The 24,066-nt window shown below is 45.4% G+C and overlaps 1 protein-coding gene across 1 annotated transcript in view; it reads left to right on the top strand.

The window, feature by feature from the left end:
• Positions 1–18,928, top strand: part of LOC115077713 (vomeronasal type-2 receptor 26-like) — a 133,110-nt gene extending 114,182 nt beyond the window's left edge. The window contains exons 4-5 of the mRNA XM_029580000.1: positions 12,359–12,482; positions 18,012–18,928. Coding sequence (XP_029435860.1) covers positions 12,359–12,482; positions 18,012–18,928 — 1,041 coding nt within the window. The remainder of the gene's footprint in view (positions 1–12,358; positions 12,483–18,011) is intronic.
• The last annotated feature ends 5,138 nt before the right edge of the window (positions 18,929–24,066 follow it).

Genomic DNA, 24,066 nt, shown 5'->3' with positions numbered 1-24,066 from the left:
TTATGCACGAGGGCAGTTTAAAATCTACCCTATATAGCATTAAACAAAATATCTTACCCTCTGGTAAAAATTCATAGTGTAAAATAAACCTTTTTCCTAGTTTCTTTGTTGAATCTCTTTGGTAAAGTAGACATTAGGGACCTATGCTCATCTAAAATGAATGTGCCTGCTGAATAAATCGAGGCCTTTTTTTTTCATTAAATCTAAAATAAAATATGCTTCCACCCCCTCTCCCTCAAATTTTTGCCTTTTTCATTTCAGCAAATAGCATACACTATTTTCAGAAAAAAAATCAGATTTAAATGACCCCGCCTTCCCCACCACCACCAGATATGTAGTTCAGTCATAAAATTGTCCAATATTTTACATGTAGATCACTATCAGACATGTTCTTTTTATTGGGAAGAATTTGAGGATGTTGCAATTAATATACTGGGAGGGTACTAGCTTAACTGTGCACAGCTGGGTAAAGTCTGCACATACATTTTACTAGGGATGTGCAGTCATTTGAAAAAGAATGCACAGGCTGAAACTAATTAATTAATTAATTAATTAATTAATTAATTACTTTAAAAATATTTATTAAGCACACCCTCCAAAGTTTGGGATGGGTTACAAATAAAAACAAACATAATGTAAATCAATACATGAGACTAAAACAAATAAGTTCAACAACATAAATATTAAAATAAACTAATAATAATAAAATACTTCAGAGAAATAATAATAGAGATTAAGATAAAAACTTTGATGGTGTAATATTGAAGATATTGAGGGAGGGGAAAGTGAAAAGGATAATGATGACGCACATAAATCTGGGAAGGCTTATAAGAAAAGATGATGTTTAAGAGCTTTTTTGAAATCTTTTTTATTGGCAGTTAGTCTTAAGTCAGTAGGCAGTGTATTCCAATGAATAGGGCCTGCAATTGAGAAGGCTTGCTTTCTGGTTATAGCTAGTCTTGTTGTTTTAGGAGACAAAATTTGTAAAAGGAGTTTGTTTTTGGATCTGAGATTTTTGCAAGGGGTGTATATATGTAATTCTGCAGATAACCAGATAGAAATATTGTTGTAAATCATGCTATGAATAACTGTCAAAGTTTTGTATTGGAAACCTCCTCATCTCCCTCACAGAAACCCTCCTCATCTCCCTCACAGACCACCTCATCATGGGATTAGACAAAAGACACTCCTTCTTGCTAGTGCTCCTCGACATCTCGGTGGCATTCGAAACGGGGAACCACTCTATCCTCCTTAATTGTTTATACAACACAGCGATAACTGGAATGGCTTTTAGGTGGTTCGACTCCTTTCTCAGTAGCAGAGGATATAAAGTAAAAATCAACAACAAAGAGTCCCCATGCATCATTTCTTCTCTAGGAGTACCCCAGGGCTCCTCCCTATCTCCCACCCTCTTCAACATCTACCTCCTCCCCCTATGCCAGCTGCTAACAAGCCTACAACTAAAACACTACCTCTATACGGATGACGTACAAATCCTGATCCCTATAACTGAATCCTTAACGAAAACTCTTAAGTTCTGGGACAACTGCCTTCAAGCCATCAACCTCCTCCTCACCAGCCTAAATCTGGTACTTAACTCTGCCAAAACAGAACTTCTCTTCATATCCCCTGAACACAGTGATACCCCGCAGCTGACCCACCCTTACACGTTAATCACAGAAGCAAGAGATCTTAGAGTTATAATTGACAATCATTTGAACTTAAAGAAGTTCATCAATCACACAACTAAGAACTGCTTCTATAAACTACAGGTGCTAAAAAGACTTAAACCTCTTCTGCATTTTCATGACTTCAGATCTGTCCTCCAGGCCGTTATATTCTCCAAGATAGACTATTGCAATTCCATTCTACTAGGTCTACCCTCCTCCTCCATCAAACCTCTTCAGATGCTCCAAAATGCAGCCGCTAGAATCCTAACAAACATCAACAGAAGAGATCATATTACACCCATCCTCAGAGATCTGCATTGGCTACCAATAAGCTTTAGGATCCTTCACAAATCCCTTACCATCATTCATAAAACTATTCACCACCAGATCCCCATCATCCTGAAACTTCCACTCAGACTCCACACCTCTTCTAGACCCATCAGGGAAGCCTACAAAGGATCCCTGCACTCCCCTTCTACCAATCCACCCATCTGTTAACCACTAGAGAACAGGCCTTCTCGCCAGTGGGACCAGCCATTTGGAATGCTATCCCCCCCCGATCTCAGACAGGAACCCTGCTTGTTGACTTTCAGGAATAAACTTAAGACCTGGCTATTTCAACAAGCCTTCCCCTAATCCAGGCCTACATCAGCTATGCCACAGACCATTCACTAAGGTCTTGTGTTCAGTGCACTCCATATCAGACATTATAATTGATTTGTTATAATTACCGAGTTACCTTTCTTTTTCTGGCTTCTTCATCTTCCTAGTTCCTCACCCTTGTTTTTATTGTAACTTTTTGCCTCTGCTACTATGTTAAGGTTATTGTTACTACCCCTGGTTCCTTGTAAACTGCTATGATATGATCTGTATCATGAATGTCGGTATAAAAAAGTAATAAATAAATAAATAAAGATAAATAAATGTGCCATTTAACAGGCAACCAATGCAGTTGATAAAAATTGGTGATATATGATCACAAGGCCTGCTGTTGGAAAGAAGTCATGCTGTTGAGTTTTGTAGAAGCTGAAGCGATTGAATAGTAGATTGAGGGAGATCTAGATATAGTGAGTTACAATAATCTAATCCAGAAATAATTAGTGACTGAAGTATTGTACGAAAGTGGTTCGGGTCAAGTAAAGGTTTTATATGTCTGAGAAAGTGAAGTTTGTAGAAAGATGTTTTAAGTAATGCTTTGGTGTATGCGGTTTAATCTAACTTTGGATCAAGTTTGATGACGAGGTTGTAGACCTGTTTCATGATATTGACGGTAGAGTTATCTAGAAGAATAGACTCTGGGATCTGTATTGGGACCCTTACTTTTCAATATATTTATAAATGATCTGGAAAGAAATACGACGAGTGAGATAATCAAATTTGCAGATGACACAAAATTGTTCAGAGTAGTTAAATCACAAGCAGATTGTGATAAATTGCAGGAAGACCTTGTGAGACTGGAAAATTGGGCATCCAAATGGCAGATGAAATTTAATGTGGATAAGTGCAAGGTGATGCATATAGGGAAAAATAACCCATGCTATAATTACACAATGTTGGGTTCCATATTAGGTGCTACAACCCAAGAAAGAGATCTAGGTGTCATAGTGGATAACACATTGAAATCGTCGGTTCAGTGTGCTGCGGCAGTCAAAAAAGCAAACAGAATGTTGGGAATTATTAATAAGGGAATGGTAAATAAAACAGAAAATGTCATAATGCCTCTGTATCGGTCCATGGTGAGACCGCACCTTGAATACTGTGTACAATTCTGGTCGCCGCATCTCAAAAAAGATATAATTGTGATGGAGAAGGTACAGAGAAAGGCTACCAAAATGATAAGGGGAATGGAACAACTCCCCTATGAGGAAAGACTAAAGATGTTAGGACTTTTCAGCTTGGAGAAAGAGATGACTGAGGGGGGATATGATAGAGGTGTTTAAAATCATGAGAGGTCTAGAATGGGTAGATGTGAATCGGTTATTTACTCTTTCGGATAGTAGAAAGACTAGGGGGCACTCCATGAAGTTAGCATGGGGTACATTTAAAACTAATCGAAGAAAGTTCTTTTTTACTCAACGCACAATTAAACTCTGGAATTTGTTGCCAGAGGATGTGGTTAGTGCAGTTAGTATAGCTGTGTTTAAAAAAGGATTGGATAAGTTCTTGGAGGAGAAGTCCATTACCTGCTATTAAGTTCACCTAGAGAATAGTCACTGCCATTAGCAATGGTAACATGGAATAGACTTAGTTTTTAGGTACTTGCCAGGTTCTTGTGGCCTGGATTGGCCACTGGTGGAAACAGGATGCTGGGCTTGATGGATCCTTGGTCTGACCCAGTATGGCATATTCTTATATTGTTGAATTTGGGATTTCCTAAAATCAGTTTTTCAGTTTTTGATAGGTTAAAACTGACAGGGTCATTTATCAAATTGCTTTATGGCATTTTCACATGTGTTAAGGCATTTTCGCATGCGAAAAGCACCGTAATGCATGATGCCATGCACATTTTGAAAAGAAGAGGGATTGGGGAGGAGTCGGAGTTGAGAATTCTGTAAAAGTGGGCTGGCTTCGCAAAGTGAGAAGCCATAACACATGATATCGCACAATTTTAACGCCAAAAATAACTACGCATTTTTCAATTGCGTTAAGCTGTGTGATGTCATGCAATATGCCCATAATGCAATGTACTTGCAAATTCTGTTTTGGGCATTTTTAGGCTGGTGAAGGGCCTGAGATGTGTGAGAGAGGGAGAGAGAGAGAGAGCCTCTGGGGGTGGCACCATAGTAAGCAGCAATTTATGCTACTATAGGAGTCCCACCTATAACTTGAGGTGAGATTTAGGGAGTAGTATAGGGCTTAGGGGCCACTTTTACATACAGAGTGAGATGTTCAAACAGAACAGTGCACTCTTGTGAAGACTTGATGTCCTTCGGAATAAGGAAACTCACACAAAGATGAGATTTGTACAATGTTCTCTTAACCTCTTTCTCTCTTCCTCTTTCCCTCCGAGTGGTGAAATGAGCACTTTGCAGGTAGGGAAATGCAATTATGAAGGGATTACCACAAAGTGCGAAAAGTTAACACACTTTGCGGTAATACTTATGCGAAGTGCTAAGATAATGTACATTGCGATAAATAGGCTATTTCCATAAAACACCCCCCTTTTCCTATCGCATGCGAGATTTAGTGCAGTTTGATAAATCCAGGCCTGAGTTTTTTATGTGGTAGTCATTTTTTTAACTGTAGATAAGGAGAGCTCCAGAAATTTGATTGCATCATTCCAGGTATGCTTGGTTGGAAAAAATAATTGGATGTTATCGGCATAAATCCTATGGGGTGAATTTTCATACATATGCGCAGGTGTACATGTACGTGCGCTACCCGGCATGCACACATGTATGCCTGAGTAACATGCGCATGCAGGCGTGCGGATGTTAGAAATTTGGGGTCAGCATGCACAAGGGGTGCATAATTGTGCACCCTGCATGCGCCGACGTCCACGGGCTTCCCCCATTCCCTACCCCCTACCCTGACCTTACCAACCCTTCCCCTAGCACTCTTATTTTATAAGCCACAAACATATATGCCACGATGGTTAATCCGTTATAATGGCGTTATAAGATAAGAGCACCTTTTTGTTCTATTTTAGAGCTAATTAAGTTTGTGGCATATAAAATAAGTGTGCCTTTTTGTTCTAGTTTAGAGTGAATTAACTTTAAACAAAAAGGGGTAGATTTTCAAACACGCGCGCGTTCGTGTACTTTTGCTGGCGCCTCAGGCGCCTCAGGCGCCAGCAAAAGTACACGGGATTTTAGCAGATACGCGCGGAGCCGCGCGTATCTGCTAAAAACCTGGATCGGCGCGCGCAAGGCTATCGATTTTGTATAGCCGGCGCGCGCCGAGCCGCGCAGCCTACCCCTGTTCCCTCCGAGGCCGCTCCAAAATCGGAGCGGCCTCGGAGGGAACTTCCTTTTGCCCTCCCCTCCCCTTCCCCTCCCTTCCCCTACCTAACCCACCCACCCGGCCCTGTCTAAGCCCCCACCTTGCCGCGACCTGGGGGCGGGTACGGAGGGCCCGGCCATGCCCCCGGACCGCCCCGGCCCGTAGCCACGCCCCCGTACCTGCCCCCAAAACGCTGGCGACACGCCCCGAAAACGCCGCGATGACCCCCGACACGCCCCCCTCAGAGAACCCCGGGACTTACGCGAGTCCCGGGGCTCTGCGCGCGCCGGTGAGCCTATGTAAAATAGGCTCACCGGCGCGCAGGGCCCTGCTCGCCTAAATCCGCCCGGTTTTGGGCGGATTTAGGCGAGCAGGGCTCTGAAAATCCGCCCCAAAGTGTGGAGCCCAATGATTATATTGAAAGGGTGCATAATCACTTTGGTGATGGATGAATGTATGATTTCACCATAATAAATGAATGCTGGTCTTTGCTAAAAAAAAGGACACAAAAAGCAGCAGCTGTCTTTTGTATATGAGGACTTCCCCACTTTTTTAAGCACTATAAAAAAGTTTCCGAAGTTGTGTGGTTTTTCTCACTATGATTATTATATATACCATACCATACAAATATCAGTTTCTGGATTTTCAGTCACAGAAATTATACCGACAACAGACCTTTATCTTGAACTAAACCTGGCAAACAAGAGACATCTTCCATGTCATTTTGCCCTGCTGCAGTACTTTTCATGCTGCATCTTTGGGGTCAGACTTGCTGCCATACCCAAACTTTATACCTAGCGGTATGATTTGCCCCTTTCCTTTGCTGCCATACTCCAAACTCTACACCTTGGGGACTTTTTGTCACTCTGGGGGATTAGTTTGCATTTCTCATGATTTTTTGGTGTGATGATGTGACTCTTTCTGCTGTTTTGTCCTTTTATCTGTGCCATAGGGGTTTACCTGCCACCTTTTCTGCTTCATATTCCATTGATTATGCTGTAGGATATTGATCGCACACTAAGGTTTGGATTTATCAAAATGCACTAAATATTGCCTGTGCTAGAAAAAGGGGTGTGTTTTATGGTAATAGGCACTTTATCACAATTTGCAGTAATACCTATGCAACTTGTGATGAAGCTTCCAGATAAGTGCTATAATCTGGTATGAGAGAGAGAGAAAGAGAGACTAACTTAGCCATAATGCCCTCACACTAGAAAGGTATTTATATCCCTATGGGAGGCCCACCTAGTTACTCGAGGTGAGGTTTAGGTATTATTGTAGGGGTTAGGGGCCAGTTTGACATTCAATGTCAGATGTACAAACAGAACAGTGCTCTCTAGTGAAGATCTGATGATCTTCGGAGTGAGGAAACGCACCCAAAGATGAGATTTGTGCAATGTTCTCTCAACCTAGCTTGATGGACTCTCTACCTGGTAATATCAAGCTAGGTTGAGAGAACATTGCTCATATCTCATCTTTGGGTGAGTGTCCTCACTCCAAGGATCATCAAATCTTTACTAGAGAGCACTGTTCAGTTTGTACATCTCACTTTGAACATCAAACTGACCCCTAACCCCTACACTAATACCTAAACCCCACCTCGAGTTACTAGGTGGGCTTCCCATAGGGATACAAATACCTATCTAGGGAGAGGATATCATGGCTAGGTTAGTTTCTCTCTCTCTTAGTCTCTCTCTCTCCCCTAGATAAGCTACCAAAATTTGCCCCTAACTCCACCCATTTTTCAGATTTACATCACACCAAACAATATGGTGCTATCACATACATTAAAGGCATTTTCACATGCATTAAAGGCACTTTTTGCATGCAATAAAGTGCCATTTCACCATTCATGATTTCATGCCACTGATATCAGTGCACTCTATTAAAAACCTTCAGTATTCTTTTCACTCAAACTTTCTTTTTGTTTTATATTGGAGTGTTTTTTCCTCATGACATAAATGTGAAAAAAGAAAAATATAAATAAGTTTCTCATTCCTCTGAACCTGCTTTTGTGTTCTTTGTTTTCTTCTACCCCTCTAAAATCCCAGTCTATTTCTCTTACACTGGTGGTTTGTTTGGTTTTAATGGGGTCTTTTTTCCACACAAAAAAATATTGGTTAGACAGAAGAAACACAAGCACAAGAGGAAAGATGCTGAGGAGAAACCATTTGAAGTTCAGACTGTGGTAAAAGATTCAGTAGTGTTAGAACTCATGCAAACCAGAAATTTAAGAAATGTAAGAGCAGGAGTTAAGCTATAGAATATGAGAATTGTGTTATTAAAACAAAACCACAAGTACTAGGAAAGCCTTTCTGAGGAGAAACAAATTTCATATTGTGACTACATATTGTGACAGTTTTAATTGGAAAGTAAATTTCAGAAGAAATCCATAATGTCATCAAGCAGTTACATCAAGTTTATGTAGGGAATGCAATAAAAACATATATCATGAAAATATTTACCATTTTCTTCTGTTAAAATTGACATGTGAATGACTGATATCTCCATATCTATCTGCCTTGATGCTATACCCCTCTTGCTAAACTTGGTGGTCTATTTGCTAACATTCCAAGACTTTACACCTTGGAGTTCTGATCCTTTGCCTTGCTTCCTTCCCCTGGACTTTACACCTTGAGGTATTCCTGCCACACTTGGGTGCAGTTTTGTAACACTCATGTTGCTTTCATGTTGATACTACTCTACATGCTACTTCACCCATTTATCAGTGCCTTGTCTTTTTTTTTTTCTGTAACCTTATCTGTTTCTTCCATCTTCGTGGTAATAATGATGCCACTTTTGGCATCACTTTGCCTCTCATGCTGCTTCCAAGGGTTCATGCCACTTATTGGTGACCTCTTTTGCAGCCTTGAAGTGTTATTTCCCCTCTTTTTGCTTCTTTGCTTTTTTTGTTTTTATTTTATTTATTTCAGTTTTTAAAGTTAACACAAAATATGCTTAACTCCAAAACTGGACGAACCTTGGAGAACTCCTGCTATTGCTGTTGCCTTTTTTTTTGGAGTCTTCGTCTATTCATGCCACTTTTGTTGTCACTATGCCATAATAGGTATCTTGGAGTTCTTTCCTCCTTCTAACTTCTTGCTTCATGAAAATTGATGAGAAAACCCCAATTCTGGAGCCTAAAATAGACTACAATGTTCATGATAAATGAAAAAACAAATAAACTTTTTTTTTTTGAAACTTATGAAATGAGGTCTCTATGAAATGAATAAATAAACTGAAACAAATTGTTTCTTCTGCACATACATACTTTTTACATAGAATTTACTTCAAATTCTCTAAGACAACGTATGCACCAAATTTTGATTTAAATTCACATGTAAGTGCTCTGGTATGAACAAAAACTTACACATAAGAAGCAAGTTGTACAGGTGATCAAAAATTAAATTTCAGATCTATTAGTTAAAATTTGTAACCAATCATTAAAATCATCCATTGTACCTGAAGGCTGGAGGGTGGCCAATCCCAATATTTAAAAAGGGTTCCAGGGGTGATCCAGGAAACTATAAACCAGTGAGCCTGACTTCAGTGCTGGGAAAAATAGTGAAAACTATTCTAAAGATCAAAATAACAGAGCATATAGAAAGACATGGTTTAATGGAACACAGTCAACATGGATTTACCTAAGGGAAGTCTTGCCTCACAAATCTGCTTCATTTTCTTGAAGGGGTTAATAAACATGTGGATAAAGATGAACTGGTAGATGTAGTATAGGATTTTCAGAAGGTGTTTGACAAAGTCCCTCATGAGAAGCATCTAAGAACAGTAAAAAATCACGGGATAAGAGGTGAAGTCCTTTCATGCATTACAAAATCGTTAAAAGACTGGAAACAGAGAGTAGGATTAAAAGGTCAATTTTTGCAGTGGAAAAGGGTAAACAGTGGTGTGACTGAGGGATCTATACTTGCTTTTCAATATATTTATAAATGATCTGGAAAGGAATACAATGAGTGAGGTTATCAAATTTTCAGATGATACAAAATTATTCAGAGTAGGTAAATCACAAGTGGATTGTGATAAATTGCAGCAGGACCTTGTGAGACTAGAAGATTACGCATCCAAATATCAGATAAAATTTAATGTAGACAAGTGTAAGGTGTTGCATATAGGGGAAAAAAACATGCAGTAGTTACTAGGGATGTGCAGAGCAAATGTTTATGTTCATAAGTCCATAAGTCGAATGGGGGTCCCATTTGCGGTCAATATGGACTTATGGAGAATTCCATAAGTTGAGTCTATGTCCATATGTTCAAATAAAAATTTAAACCCCTCACCCGCCTTAATCCCCCCCCCAAGACTTACCAAAACTCCCTGGTTGTCCAGCGGGGTCAGGACACCATTCCTGAACTCCTTTGCAAGGAGCACGTGACGTCGGCGTCACGTCGGAGTGACGCCGCGTCACGTGATTCCCCGCGGTTCCGCTCCCGGACCTCTCGTTGGGCCCAAAAGGCACTTTTGGCCAGCTTGGGGGGTCAGGAGGCCCCCCCCAAGCTGGCCAAAAGTGCCATTTGGGCCCAACGAGGGGTCCGGGAGCGAACCCGAGGGGAATCACGTGACGTCGGCGCCACGTCGGAGTGACGCGGCGTCACGTGATTCCCCGCGGTTCCGCTCCCGGACCCTCATGGAACTTTTGGCCAGCATGGGGAGTTTTGGTAAGTCTTGGGGGGGGGGGGGGGATTAAGGAGGGTGAGGGGTTTAAATTTTTATTTAGATCAACAATCGCGATTTCCAACGTATTCAACATAGCTATGTTGAATCAGTTGGAAATCCGATCGTTTACGCCTCATCTTTTTTTTAAGTTAAAAAAAAAAAAAAGTTGCGTTTTCCATTTAAGTTCAAAACGAATGCACACCCCTAGTAGTTACATGACATTAGGTTCCATGTTAGGAGCTACCACCCAGGAAAAAGATCTCGGTATCATAGTGGATAATACATTGAAATTGTTGGCTCAGTGTGCTGCAGCAGTCAAAAAAACAAACAGAATATTAGAAATTAATAGGAAAGGAATGGTGAATAAAACAGAAAATGTCATAATGCCTCTGTATCGCTCCATGGTGAGACAGCAGCTTGAGAACTGTGTACAGTTAAAGTCATCACATCTCAAAAAAGATATAGTTGCAGTGGAGAAGGTACAGAGTAGGACAACCAAAATTATAAAGGGGATGGATCAGGTCCCCTATGAGGAAAGGCTAAAAGGTTAGAGCTGTTCTGCTTGGAGAAGAAATGGCTGAGGGCGGACATGATAGAGGTCTTTAAATTGATGAGACATCTAGAACACGTAGATTTGAATTGGTTATTTACACTTTCAGATGTAAACCGTTGTGACGGTCCCCACCAAACGACGGTATAGACAAGATTTAAAATAAATAAATAAATAGAAGGACTAGGGGACACTCCAGGAAGTTAGCAAGTAGCACATTTAAGACTAATCGCAGAAAATTATTTTTCATTCAATGTACAGTTAAGCTCTGGAATTTGTTACCAGAGGATGAGGTTAATGCAGTTAGTGTAGCTGGGATTAAAAAAGGTTTGGGTAAGTTCTTGGAGAAATGTATTAACTGCTATTAATCAAGTTGACTTAGGGGTGGATTTTAAAACCCCTGTGCGCCGGCGCACCTATTTTGCATAGGCCGCCAGTGCGCGTAAAGCCCCGGGACGCGCGTAAGTCCCGGGGCTTTCGAAACGGGGAGGGAGGGGGCGTGTACGGGGCGTTCCCGAAACGATGCGGCATTTCGGGGGCTGGCCCGGGGGCGTGGTGCCAGCCTGGGGGCGTGGTCGAGGCCTCCGGAACACGCCTCCGGGACCTGAGGACGAGTGGGGCTGCTGGCGACGCGTGCAAAGTTACGCCTGCTTTCAGCAGGCGTAACTTTGCCGACAAAGGTAAGGGGGGGGGGGGTTAGATAGGGCCGGGGGAGTGGGTTAGGTAGGGGAAGGGAGGGGAAGGTGGGGGGAGGGCGAAGAAAAGTTCCCTCTGAGGCCGCTCCGAAATCGGAGTGGCCTCGGAGGGAACAGGCAGGCTGCGCTGGGCTCGGCGCGCGCAGGTTGCACAAATGTGCACCCCCTTGTGCGCGCCGACCCCGGATTTTATAAGATACGCACGGCTACGTGCGTCTCTTATAAAATCTGATGTACTTTTGTTCGCGCCGGTGGCGCGAACAAAAGTACCGGCGCGTGTATTGTTTTAAAATCCGCCCCTTAGGGAATAGCCACTGCTATTAATTGCATCAGTAGCTTGGGATCTTCTTAGTGTTTGGGTAATTGCCAGGTTCTTGTAGCCTGGTTTGGACTCTGTTGGATACAGGATGCTGGGTTTGATTGTCCCTTGGTCTGACCTAGCATGGCAATTTCTTATATTTTTATGTTTTTATGATCAGGCCTGCATACGTTATAATTGAAATCTTTAATGCCTGTCCTTAGTTTGCATAAAAGTATACATAACACTATTGAATGTGAATATTTATATGTACTGAGCTGGATAATTTTTAAAACAGCCATTTATACACACAAAACTCCTGTTTTGTTTTCATAAATGGCTTTTAACATCAGTTCCCAAATAAGAATAAGAGCAATAAGAATACAGGGCTTCATTTACTAAGATATTTTTCCATAGATTTAAACTGGGAAAAAATCCTCATTAGATCTGGCCCATAGTCCCTCAGAAAAAGAGCCAAATGCTACAGATGGAATATGAATATAATATAATTCTCTCCCTTTTCTGTCCTCAGACTCCACACTCTGTGTGCTCTGAGAGTTGTGTTCCTGGATACAGAAAAGTTCTTCAGAGATTGAAGCCGGTCTGCTGCTTTGACTGCATCCCTTGCTCTGAAGGAGAATTTTCCAACACAACAGGTAGAGAAAATACGGTCTATCATATCATATATATGGAATAGGGATGTGAATCGTGTGCCATATCGTATTAACGATTGAAATCGTGTGGCAGGGGAAGAAAATCGTGTTTGGCACGATTATTTCGTTGAAAAATCGTTAAAAATTGTTTTTTCCGATTAGTGCGCACTAACGGGAGTTAGTGCGCACTAACAGAAATTGATACAATTTGACACTTTTCAGGTCAGTTAAGGTCAGTTTAGGAATGAATATGGATTCCTATTGGCTGCCCTCTTATTTATTCATGTTACCTAGGTTCCCACTGACAGTATATGGGGGATGGGAAATGGAAACAGTTGGTAGCTTGACAAAAAAAGTAATGTGATCAGTCAATGTGACTAGAACTTGTGCCCTAACCCTGATACCAGGGGTGTTGTGATCTTCCTGCACACAGTGCCCTAACCCTGGCACCAGGGTTGTTGTGATCTCCATGTACACACAGTGCCCTATCCCTATTAATACCAGGAGTGTTGTGATTTTCCTGCACAAAGTGCCCTAACCCTGGCACCAGGGGTGTTGTGATCTTCCTGCACACAGTGCCCTAACCCTGGCACCAGGGGTGTTGTGATCTTCCTGCACACAGTGCCCTATCCCTATTAATACCAAGAGTGTTGTGATCTTCCTGCACACAGTGCCCTAACCCTGATACCAGGAGTGTTGTGATCTTCCTGCACACAGTGCCCTAACCCTGGCACCAGGGGTGTTGTGATCTTCCTGCACACAGTGCCCTATCCCTATCAATACCAGGAGTGTTGTGATCTTCCTGCACACAGTGCCCTAACTCTGGCACCAGGGGTGTTGTGATCTTCATGTACACACAGGGGCGGATTTTAAAAGGCCTGCTCGCCTAAATCCGCCCGATTTTGGGCGGATTTAGGCGAGCAGGGCCCTGCGCGCCGGTGAGCCTATTTTACATAGGCTCACCGGCGCGCGCAGAACCCCGGGACTCGCGTAAGTCCCGGGGTTTTCTGAGGGGGCGTGTCGGGGGGCGGGCCCGGACCGCGCGGGTATTCGTGGGCGTGTCGGCAGCGTTTTTGGGGCGGGTACGGGGGCGTGGCTACTGTCCGGGGCGGTCCGGGGGCGTTGCCACGCCCTCCGTACCCGCCCCCAGGTCGCGGCCCGGCGCGCAGGAGGCCCGCTCGCGCGCGGGGATTTACGCCTCCCGGAGGGAGGCGTAAATCCCCCATCCTGCAAAGGTAGGATGGGGGTTTAGACAGGGCCGGGCAGGTGGGTTAGGTAGGGGAAGGGAGGGGAAGGTGAGGGGAGGGCAAAGGAAAGTTCCCTCCTAGGCCGCTCCGATTTCGGAGCGGCCTAGGAGGGAACGGGGGTAGGCTGCGCGGCTCGGCGCGCACCGGCTATACAAAATCCATAGCCTTGCGCGCGCCGATCCAGGTTTTTAGCAGATACGTGCGGCTCCGCGCGTATCTACTAAAATCCAGCGTACTTTTGTTTGCGCCTGGAGCGCAAACAAAAGTAGGCTATTCACGCTCCTCTTAAAATCTACCCCACAGTGCCCTATCCCTATTAATACCAGCAGTGTTTTGATCTTCCTGCACACAGTGCCCTATCCCTATTAATATCAGGAGTGTTGTGATCTTCCTGCACACAGTGCCCTAACCCTGGCACCAGGGGTGTTGTGATCTTCCTGCACACAGTGCCCTATCCCTATCAATACCAGGAGTGTTGTGATCTTCCTGCACACAGTGCCCTAACCCTGGCACCAGGGGTGCTGTGATCTTCATGCACACAGTGCCCTATCCCTATTAATACCAGGAGTGTTGTGATCTTCCTGCACACAGTGCCCTAACCCTGGCACCAGAGGTGTTGTGATCTTCCTGCACACAGTGCCCTATCCCTATCAATACCAGGAGTGATCTTCCTGCACACAGTGCCCTAACCATGGCACCAGGGGTGTTGTGATCTTCATGTACACACAGTGCCCTATCCCTATTAATACCAGCAGTGTTTTGATCTTCCTGCACACAGTGCCCTATCCCTATTAATACCAGGAGTGTTGTGATCTTCCTGCACACAGTGCCCTAACCCTGGCACCAGGGGTGTTGTGATCTTCCTGCACACAGTGCCCTATCCCTATCAATACCAGGAGTGTTGTGATCTTCCTGCACACAGTGCCCTAACCCTGGCACCAGGGGTGTTGTGATCTTCATGCACACAGTGCCCTATCCCTATTAATACCAGGAGTGTTGTGATCGTCCTGCACACAGTGCCCTAACCCTGACACCAGGGATGTTGTGATCTTCCTGCACACAGTGCTCTAACCCTGACACCAGGGGTGTTGTGATCTTCCTGCACACAGTGCCCTATCCCTATTAATACCAGGAGTGTTGTGATCTCCAGACTGGCTGGGAGCAGGGATGCAGCTCTGCATGGATTACTGGGACAGGCAGCCCCAGACTGGCTGGAAGCAGGGATGCAGCTCTGCATGGATGACTGGGACAGGCAGCCCCAGACTGGATGGGAGTAGGGATGCAGCTCTCCATGGATTACTGGGACAGGCAGCCCCAGACTGGCTGGGAGTAGGGATGCAGCTCTGCATGGATTACTGGGACAGGCAGCCCCAGACTGGCTGGGAGTAGGGATGCAGCTCTCCATGGATTACTGGGACAGGCAGCCCCAGACTGGCTGGGAGTAGGGATGCAGCTCTCCATGGAAGACTGGGACAGGCAGTCCCAGACTGGATGGGAGCAGGGAAGCAGCTCTGCATGGATTACTGGGACAGGCAGCCCCAGACTGGCTGGGAGCAGGGATACAGCTCTGCATGGATGACTGGGACAGGCAGCCCCAGACTGGATGGGAGCAGGGAAGCAGCTCTGCATGGATTACAGGGACAGGCAGCCCCAGACTGGCTGGGAGTAGGGATGCAGCTCTGCATGGATTACTGGGACAGGCAGCCCCAGACTGGCTGGGAGCAGGGATGCAGCTCTGCATGGATGACTGGGACAGGCAGCCCCAGACTGGATGGGAGCAGGGAAGCAGCTCTGCATGGATTACAGGGACAGGCAGCCCCAGACTGCCTGGGAGCAGGGATGCAGCTCTGCATGGATTACTGGGACAGGCAGCCCCAGACTGCCTGGGAGCAGGGATGCAGCTCTGCATGGATTACTGGGACAGGCAGCCCCAGACTGGCTGGGAGCAGGGATGCAGCTCTGCATGGATTACAGGGACAGGCAGCCCCAGACTGGCTGGGAGCAGGGATGCAGCTCTGCATGGATTACTGGGACAGGCAGCCCCAGACTGGCTGGGAGCAGGGATGCAGCTCTGCATGGATTACAGGGACAGACAGCCCCAGACTGGCTGGGAGCAGGGATACAGCTCTGCATGGATGACTGGGACAGGCAGCCCCAGACTGGATGGGAGCAGGGAAGCAGCTCTGCATGGATTACTGGGACAGGCAGCCGCAGACTGGCTGGGAGTAGGGATGCAGCTCTACATGGATTACAGGGACAGGCAGCCCCAGACTGGCTGGGAGCAGGGATGCAGCTCTGCATGGATTACTGGGACAGGCAGCCCCAGACTGGCTGGGAGCAGGGATGCAGCTCTGCATGGATTACTGGGACAGGCAGCCCCAGACTGGCTGGGAGCAGGGATGCAGCTCTGCATGGATGACTGGGACAGGCAGCCCCAGACTCGATGGGAGCAGGGAAGCAGCTCTGCATGGATTACTGGGACAGGCAGCCCCAGACTGGCTGGGAGTAGGGATGCAGCTCTACATGGATTACAGGGACAGGCAGCCCCAGACTGGCTGGGAGCAGGGATGCAGCTCTGCATGGATTACTGGGACAGGCAGCCCCAGACTGGCTGGGAGCAGGGATGCAGCTCTGCATGGATTACTGGGATAGGCAGCCCCAGACTGGCTGGGAGCAGGGATGCAGCTCTGCATGGATTACAGGGACAGACAGCCCCAGACTGGCTGGGAGCAGGGATACAGCTCTGCATGGATTACTGGGACAGGCAGCCCCAGACTGGCTGGGAGCAGGGATGCAGCTCTGCATGGATTACAGGGACAGACAGCCCCAGACTGTCTGGGAGCAGGGATACAGCTCTGCATGGATGACTGGGATAGGCAGCCCCAGACTGGATGGGAGCAGGGAAGCAGCTCTGCATGGATTACTGGGACAGGCAGCCCCAGACTGGCTGGGAGCAGGGATGCAGCGCTGCATGGATTACAGGGACAGGCAGCCCCAGACTGGCTGGGAGCAGGGCTGCAGCCCTCCATGGATGACTGGGACAGGCAGCCCCAGACTGGCTGGGAGCAGGGATGCAGCTCTCCATGATCCGTGATCTGGTGGCCAGTGTGGCTACTTAAAAAGTACACTTACCAACAATCAATTACCACTATATTTGAACTGTGTAGTTCCAGCCAGGACCACCTTTCTAAAATGCACAGTGATTGCAAATGCAACATGCACTAGCATTTCACATGCCTGCTAACAAAAATAATAAACAAACAAGTTCTAGTACATGAGTGATGATCATCACGTTACTTTTTTTGTCAAGCTTCCAACTGTTTCCATTTCACATCCCCCCAACCATTACCTCAGTGGAACCTTGGTAACATCAATAGTTAAGAGCACAGCCAGCCAATAGGAATACATATTCATTCCTAAGTGACCTTTACTGACCTGGGAAGTGTGAACACTTTGTTTCATTTTCTGTTGGTGTTTGTGAGTTTCCAGTTCCATTTCCCATCCCCCCAACCATCACCTCAGTGGTAACCTTGGTAACATCAATAGATAAGAGGGCAGCCAGCCAATAGGAACACATATTCATTCCTAACTGACCTTCAGTGACCTGGAAAGTGTCAATTTGTATCATTTTCAGTTAGTGCGCACTAACTTGGAGTTAGTGCGCACTAACTCCCGTTAGTGCGCACTAACACGATTTAACGATTTTTAACGATAAATCGTTAGAATTTCTATTGTATTGTGTTCTATAACGATTTAAGACGATATTAACATTATCGGACGATAATTTTAATCATTGAAAAACGATTCACATCCCTAATATGAAATAACCCTTCCCAATCCAAACAAATACAGATGTGCACTTCAAATATACATACAAACTCAATAGCAAGCATCATATACTAGATACATCCATGGATTTCTAGTTAAAATAGAGTGATTGTTTATTATTGTATAATGTCTCTTTTTTTCTTAAGTGTAATGCAATGTTTCTGAATTAGGAAAACAATTTGCAAAGGATAATATATGGGAAATTATTTAAAGCATAACTCTACCAAAATACAGGATATGTTATGCAGTGAAAGCATAAATAAATAAATAAACAGAGAGACTGATGGAAAGAATTTGATGGTAGATAGATCTATAAACTATATTCTTCATGTTTCAATATTTCTTTAATTTCCATTTGGACATAATGTTGAAAATCATTGCTCATGTTTCCCTTTTCTTAAGCACTCCGAGTTTCTGCAATAACATGTATAAAAACAAGATATTTTGTTTTCTGTAGATGCAGAGAACTGCATGAAGTGTCCTGCTGATCAATGGCCCAATGAGCGGAAGGATGGGTGCATCCCAAGAGTCATGGTCTTCCTATCCTTTGAGGAGCTCTTAGGTGCAGTTTTGGCTTCCACTGCTTTTCTCTTCGCCATCATCACTGATGTAATACTGGCAATTTTTATTATATACAAGGACTCACCCGTAGTGAAAGCCAATAACCGGGATCTCAGCTACAGCCTCCTGATCTCCCTCATGCTATCCTTCCTCTGTTCCTTGGTATTCATTGGATGTCCTGGAAATGTGACCTGTCTGCTCCGGCAAGTTGCTTTTGGGATCATTTTTACAATTGCAGTTTCTTCTGTTCTAGCAAAAACCCTCACTGTTGTCATTGCCTTCAATGCCACCAAGCCCAGCAGCAAGCTAAGGAAGTGGGCAGGGACGAGAATCTCCATCTCTCTAATCCTTCTATGCTGCTTGGTTCAAGTTGTGATATGCATTGCATGGCTGCTCATCTCTCCCCCATTCCCAGACTATGACACACAGTCTGAGCCTGGGAAGATGATCCTACAGTGTAACGAGGGCTCCACCATTGCATTTTATAGTGTGATCGGGTACATTGGCTGCTTGGCTCTGTTAAGCTTCATTGCGGCTTTTCTGGCAAGGAAGTTGCCTGACACTTTCAATGAGGCCCAGTTCATCTCGTTCAGCATGCTGGTGTTCTGCAGTGTTTGGGTCTCCTTCATCCCAGCATACCTGAGCACCAAAGGCAAATACATGGTGGCTGTGGAAATCTTTGCCATTCTGGCTTCCAGTGCTGGACTGCTGGGCTGTATCTTCTTCCCCAAGTGCTACATTATTCTGCTCAGGCCTGACCTAAATACAAGGGAGAATTTAATTGGAAAACAGTATTCTAAGAAACCTAAATGACAAAGGATTTCTTCTAAATGACTTTTGTGTTTATATCCCCTCAAAATATGAGAAGTGCTTTCTAATTTAATCAAAGCAATTTTACTTTACAGTTAATTTATCTTTGATTTTCCACAGGAGGAAAGTACTTGTGCTATTTGAATCCCTTTTTCATTCAATGCACAATTACTCTGGAATTTGTTGCCAGGGGATGTGGTTAGTGAAGTTAGTCTAACTGAGTTTAAAACATTTTCGATAAGTTCTTGGAGGAGAAGTCTATTACCTGCTATTAATCAAGATAATTTAGAAATTGGAGTGGCCTGGGAGGGAATAGGGAAGGCCGCGGGCATCAGAACATGCAAGTTGCACTTATGTGCACCCCCTTGCACTCGCCAACTCCCGATTTTATAACATGTGCACACCGGGGCACGCATGTTATAAAATTGGGCATCCATGTATGCAAGCCAGGGTATAAAATCTACCTCTATGTGAGCACTGTTGTGTCAACTAGTCAAAAAATCCACTTGAGCCTTGACACCAAACATGAGAATGTAATGGACTGAGATTGGCAATTAGTTTCCACAGTCGGAAAGATGATAGCACTGGTCAATAACTTGATTGAGGGAATGGAAATGTCTCTCATTCAAACTACTCAGTGCTTGGACATTTTGGAATAGACCCATAAATTCACTTGCAATAAGTCTGATGGCATCGAAAACCTGAGGTGTAACAACAATTTGCACATCGTAGAAATGCCAGAACATGGTTTAATGTGCACATTGTTATATCTGGCAAGGCTTGGGTTCTATCAGAATAGCACACATTTGATATTCAATGATGCAAAAGTAGTCATGCAATTTGTGCAGCAGCTTGAGATGCAGGAATCTGGAGCTGAATGAGCTGTTCCCATGCTCTATATCCTTTTCTCTTATCATGCTCTCTTTATACTGTATACTGAATGAATGGAGGGGTTTAGTTATGTGCTCAGAGTCATTAGCATTGGAGAGGGGGGGGGGGGGGGAGGCTGCCACAATCTAATACACAAGGTTCAGTAGTTAAAAAATGTGGAGGGCTGGGAAAGGGTGTGTCAGGTTTCTCTGGCCATTCATTTTCCCTGTCACTTATACCACTTCAGGGATTAAGCTACAACTCAGTTGGGGTCATGGACATTTGGCTTAGCGAGAGGGGGAGATGTGTTAGAGATGTGAGTTTTATAGTGGGGGGAGAGTGGAGGAATCCAATTTGCAATGAGGGACATTGTTGTTGGGGATTCTTTGTAGGTTTTCAAGTGGATGGTGCAAGGTCACAGGGATTCATTCACCCAAATGCATGAGGGAGGAGGGGGAGGGGGGCTGGGGAAAGGAAGGTGATGTGGGAGGTGTAGGGCAGGGAAAGGTGGTGAGATGGCTATGGATAATCCCCTGCACTTCCTTTAGGCTGAACAAGATGCACACAGTGCTGACCTTTTATTATTTTGGGGTGGTTTGGGGTTAAATGCTATAAACCTAAGATGGCACATCACTACATGATGGGTCCACATGGTGTTTGTGAATAAAAATGGATACTGGGACAGCTAACGATCCTTCCTTAAATGTAAAGGGATTCAAAACCTCATTTAAATGGAAAATAATTGTGAATTTTTGGAAAACAAAATGAGAAATGGTCACAATATTACAGGAAACTCAATGCAAACAAAGCATGTGAAACTCCTCTGCAAATGTGTGGGGCAGGTGTATAACTCCTTCTGTAACTCTGAGTAGAGAAGTATGTATCCTAGTTTATGAGGCCTTTCCCCTCCATCTGACCAACATAAGACCATAAGAAATTGCCATACATTGTCAGACCAAGTGTCCATCAAGCCCAGTATCCTATTTCCAACAGTGGCCAATCCAGGCTACAAATTCCTGGCAAGTAGCCAAACCTTAAGTCAATCCTATGCTACTGATGCCAGCAATAGCAGTGGCTATTCTCTAAGTCATCTTAATTAATAGCAGTTAATGGACTTTTCCTCCAAGAACTTATCCAAACCCAGCTACACTAAGGGGCAGATTTTCAAAGGGGTCTGCGCGTAAGATACGCGCGTACCCCCCAAAAACCTTCACCAACCTCCCCCTGCATGCGCCGAGCCTATGTTGAATAGGCTCAGCGGTGCGCGCAAGCCCCGGACGCGCGCAAGTCCCGGGGCTTCGCTTGGAGGGCGTGTCGGGGAGCGATCTCCTGCACTCAGGCTGTCAGCTACCGGTATTCAAAATGGTGCCAATAGCCTTTGCCCTTACTATGTCACTGGGGCTACCGGTGCCATTGGTCGGCCCCTGTCACATAGTAGGAGCAATGGACGGCTGGCGATAAATATTTTGTCCACATGTCATAAGGAGTAGCCAACGGGTCCTTCGGAAAATTAATAAATCTAAGATTGTTCCCTTTTATTTGGTTCTCTAAGTGCTCCATTCGATTTAATAAAAGTTGATTTTCTTTAATGATATTTTGTTGAACTCCCAATGATTTTTTAAATTTTCCCTCCAAAGATATAACCTTGTTTCTATTTCCTATCACTTCTTTTTCAATAATCATTATGCGAGAATCCATATGGTTAATATAGGAAACCAAAGGATTTAGCTGTTGAAAAAGATTGTCATTAACATTCTGTATGGTGTCCCAAATTATATCTAAGGAAACAACTTCAGGTTTCAGTATTTCTTTTCTAGGTGAAAAAGTAAAGGGTAATTCTTCCCTTCCAAGGTGTGGTATGGCTGTGCTGTCCAACATGGCTCCTTCCTTGCCTTGCTCTTCAGAGGGATACTGCAATTCTCCACCTTCCCTCTCAATGGGAAATCCCAAACCAACCATTAAATGTTCACCTCATTGCTCCGACAGGACAGAGAGATTCAGATTGCGTGCCTCGGTGGGGTTAGTAGGAGGCCTCTGATCATTCGGGGACAGCATTATTTGAAGTTCCTGTGGGAAGGCGGTTCTCTCTTCCTCCCACTCTCCCTGCTGCGAACCAACTCACGATCGCATCGCTTCCCAGATCACATGGGAGTCCTTCGGTCCCGTAACAGGTAATGCTAAGGAAGTAGTTTGAGCCTCCCATTCTTTGGCCCTCTGCTTCCTAGCTGAATGAAGCATATCATTGTTGTGGCTGTTTCGCGGCACACGATACCTGTTTCCCGTTTTACATATGCTCCGCCCCAACTCCGCCCCTGAATATTAAATTAGGAATTTGCATTCGCAAATCACGTTAATGGCTGTTAGCGCGATTTGCGAATTTATCTCCCGCGATAACACCTTGGAAAATGACCCCCATAGTGCGCTGACTATGGATGTAGTGAATAAAATAGATGATTTTTTACATTATGATAAACAGAAAATATCTATTTTATTATTCTATAAAGAATGGCAATGCCTAGAGCCGCAAGTGGAATTCGGAGGGTGGATTTGTGCTTTCTACTAATTCATATCTTTTGTGTTATAAAGAGATCAAAGTAATAACACCCAATAGTAACTTACAGGAAATGCAGCTTAAAGTTTTGCTTAGAGCATATTTTTCTCAAATTGCTGTGATTAAGATGCAGCTAGCACCCTCAGATTTACGCTCTAAGGGGTAGATTTTAAAAGAAGCGCGATCAGCCTACTTTTGCTTGCGCATCAGACTCAAGCAAAAGTACGCTGGATTTTAGTAGATACGCGCGGAGCCGCGCGTATCCACTAAAATCCTGGATCGGCGCGCGCAAGGCTATCGATTTTGTATAGCCTGCGCGCGCCGAGCCGCGCAGCCTACCCCGTTCCCTCCAAGGCCGCTCCGAAATCGGAGCGGCCTCGGAGGGAACTTTCCTTTGCCCTCCCCTCACCTTACCCTCCCTTCCCCTACCTAACCCCCCCCCCCCGGCCCTGTCTACACCCCCCCCCTTACCTTTGTCGGGGGATTTACGCCTCCCGGAGGGAGACGTAAATCCCCGCGCGCCAGCGGGCCTGCTGTGCGCCGGGCCGCGACCTGGGGGCGGGTACGGAGGGCGCGGCCATGCCCCCGGGCCGTAGCCACGCCCCCGTACCCGCCCCCAAAACGCTGCCGACACGCCCCCGGAACGCCGCGACGACCGGGCCCGCCCCCGACACGCCCCCGACACGCCCCCCTCCGAGAACCCCGGGACTTACGCGAGTCCCGGGGCTCTGCGCGCGCCGGGAGGCCTATGTAAAATAGGCTTCCCGGCGCGCAGGGCCCTGCTCGCGTAAATCCGCCCGGTTTTGGGCGGATTTACGCGAGCAGGGCTCTGAAAATCCGCCCCTAAATGTCTCAAAGAAAAGAGTTCATTGTCTCATGCTTTTTGGTATTGTACAGTTATCTCTCAATATTAGTGTAAACTCCTTAAATGTATTGATCATTTATTTGGGATCTCACTTCCTATGGCTCCAGAATTGATCCTATTCAATGTTGTCCTGGAAAAATATGTAAGGAGAGATGTGCAAAGAACTTTGGTAAGGAAATTATTAGTATAAGGTATACATGAGGCAGATTATTTAATACCTACACGCGGGCGTAGATTTGTGCGCGCAACCCAGCACGCACAAATCTATGCCCCATTTTATAACATGCGCACGCAGCCGCGCACATGTTATAAAATCTGGGGTCAGTGCACGCAAGGGGGTGCATACTTGACCTTCCCTCCGAGGCTGCACCGAAATCGGAGCAGCCTCGGAGGGAACATTTCTTCCACCCCCCACCTTCCCCTCCCTTCCTCTACCTAACCAGCCCCCAGTCCTACATAACCCCCCCAACCTTTGTTTTCCAAGTTGCACCTGCCTCTGGGCAGGTGAAGGTTGTGCACACTGGCCAACTGCTGGTGTGCGATCCCCTGGCCTAGAGGCCCTACGGAGGCCTCTGGCCACACCCCCTCCCCAGACTGGCCCCGCCCCACCCCGTTTTTCAAGCACTGGGACATATGCACGTTCCGGGGCTTACGCATATCACCAGGCCTAAGCAAAATAGGCTTGGTGCACGTAACCCCCCTATTTGCGTAAATCTAGCTGGATTTACGCACATGGGGTAGATTTTCAAAGGGGTAACCGCGTACCCCCTGAAAACCTACCCCAAACCCCCCTGCGCATGCCGAGCCTATTTTGCATAGGCTTGGCGGCGCGCGCAAGCTCCGGGACGCGCGTAA

The sequence above is a fragment of the Rhinatrema bivittatum genome, chromosome 16 (genome assembly GCF_901001135.1).
Source record: "Rhinatrema bivittatum chromosome 16, aRhiBiv1.1, whole genome shotgun sequence".
NCBI classification, from domain to species: Eukaryota; Metazoa; Chordata; class Amphibia; order Gymnophiona; family Rhinatrematidae; genus Rhinatrema; species Rhinatrema bivittatum.
Note: the sequence above shows the minus strand (reverse complement) of the source record. Positions and strands in the feature narration are given on the sequence as shown.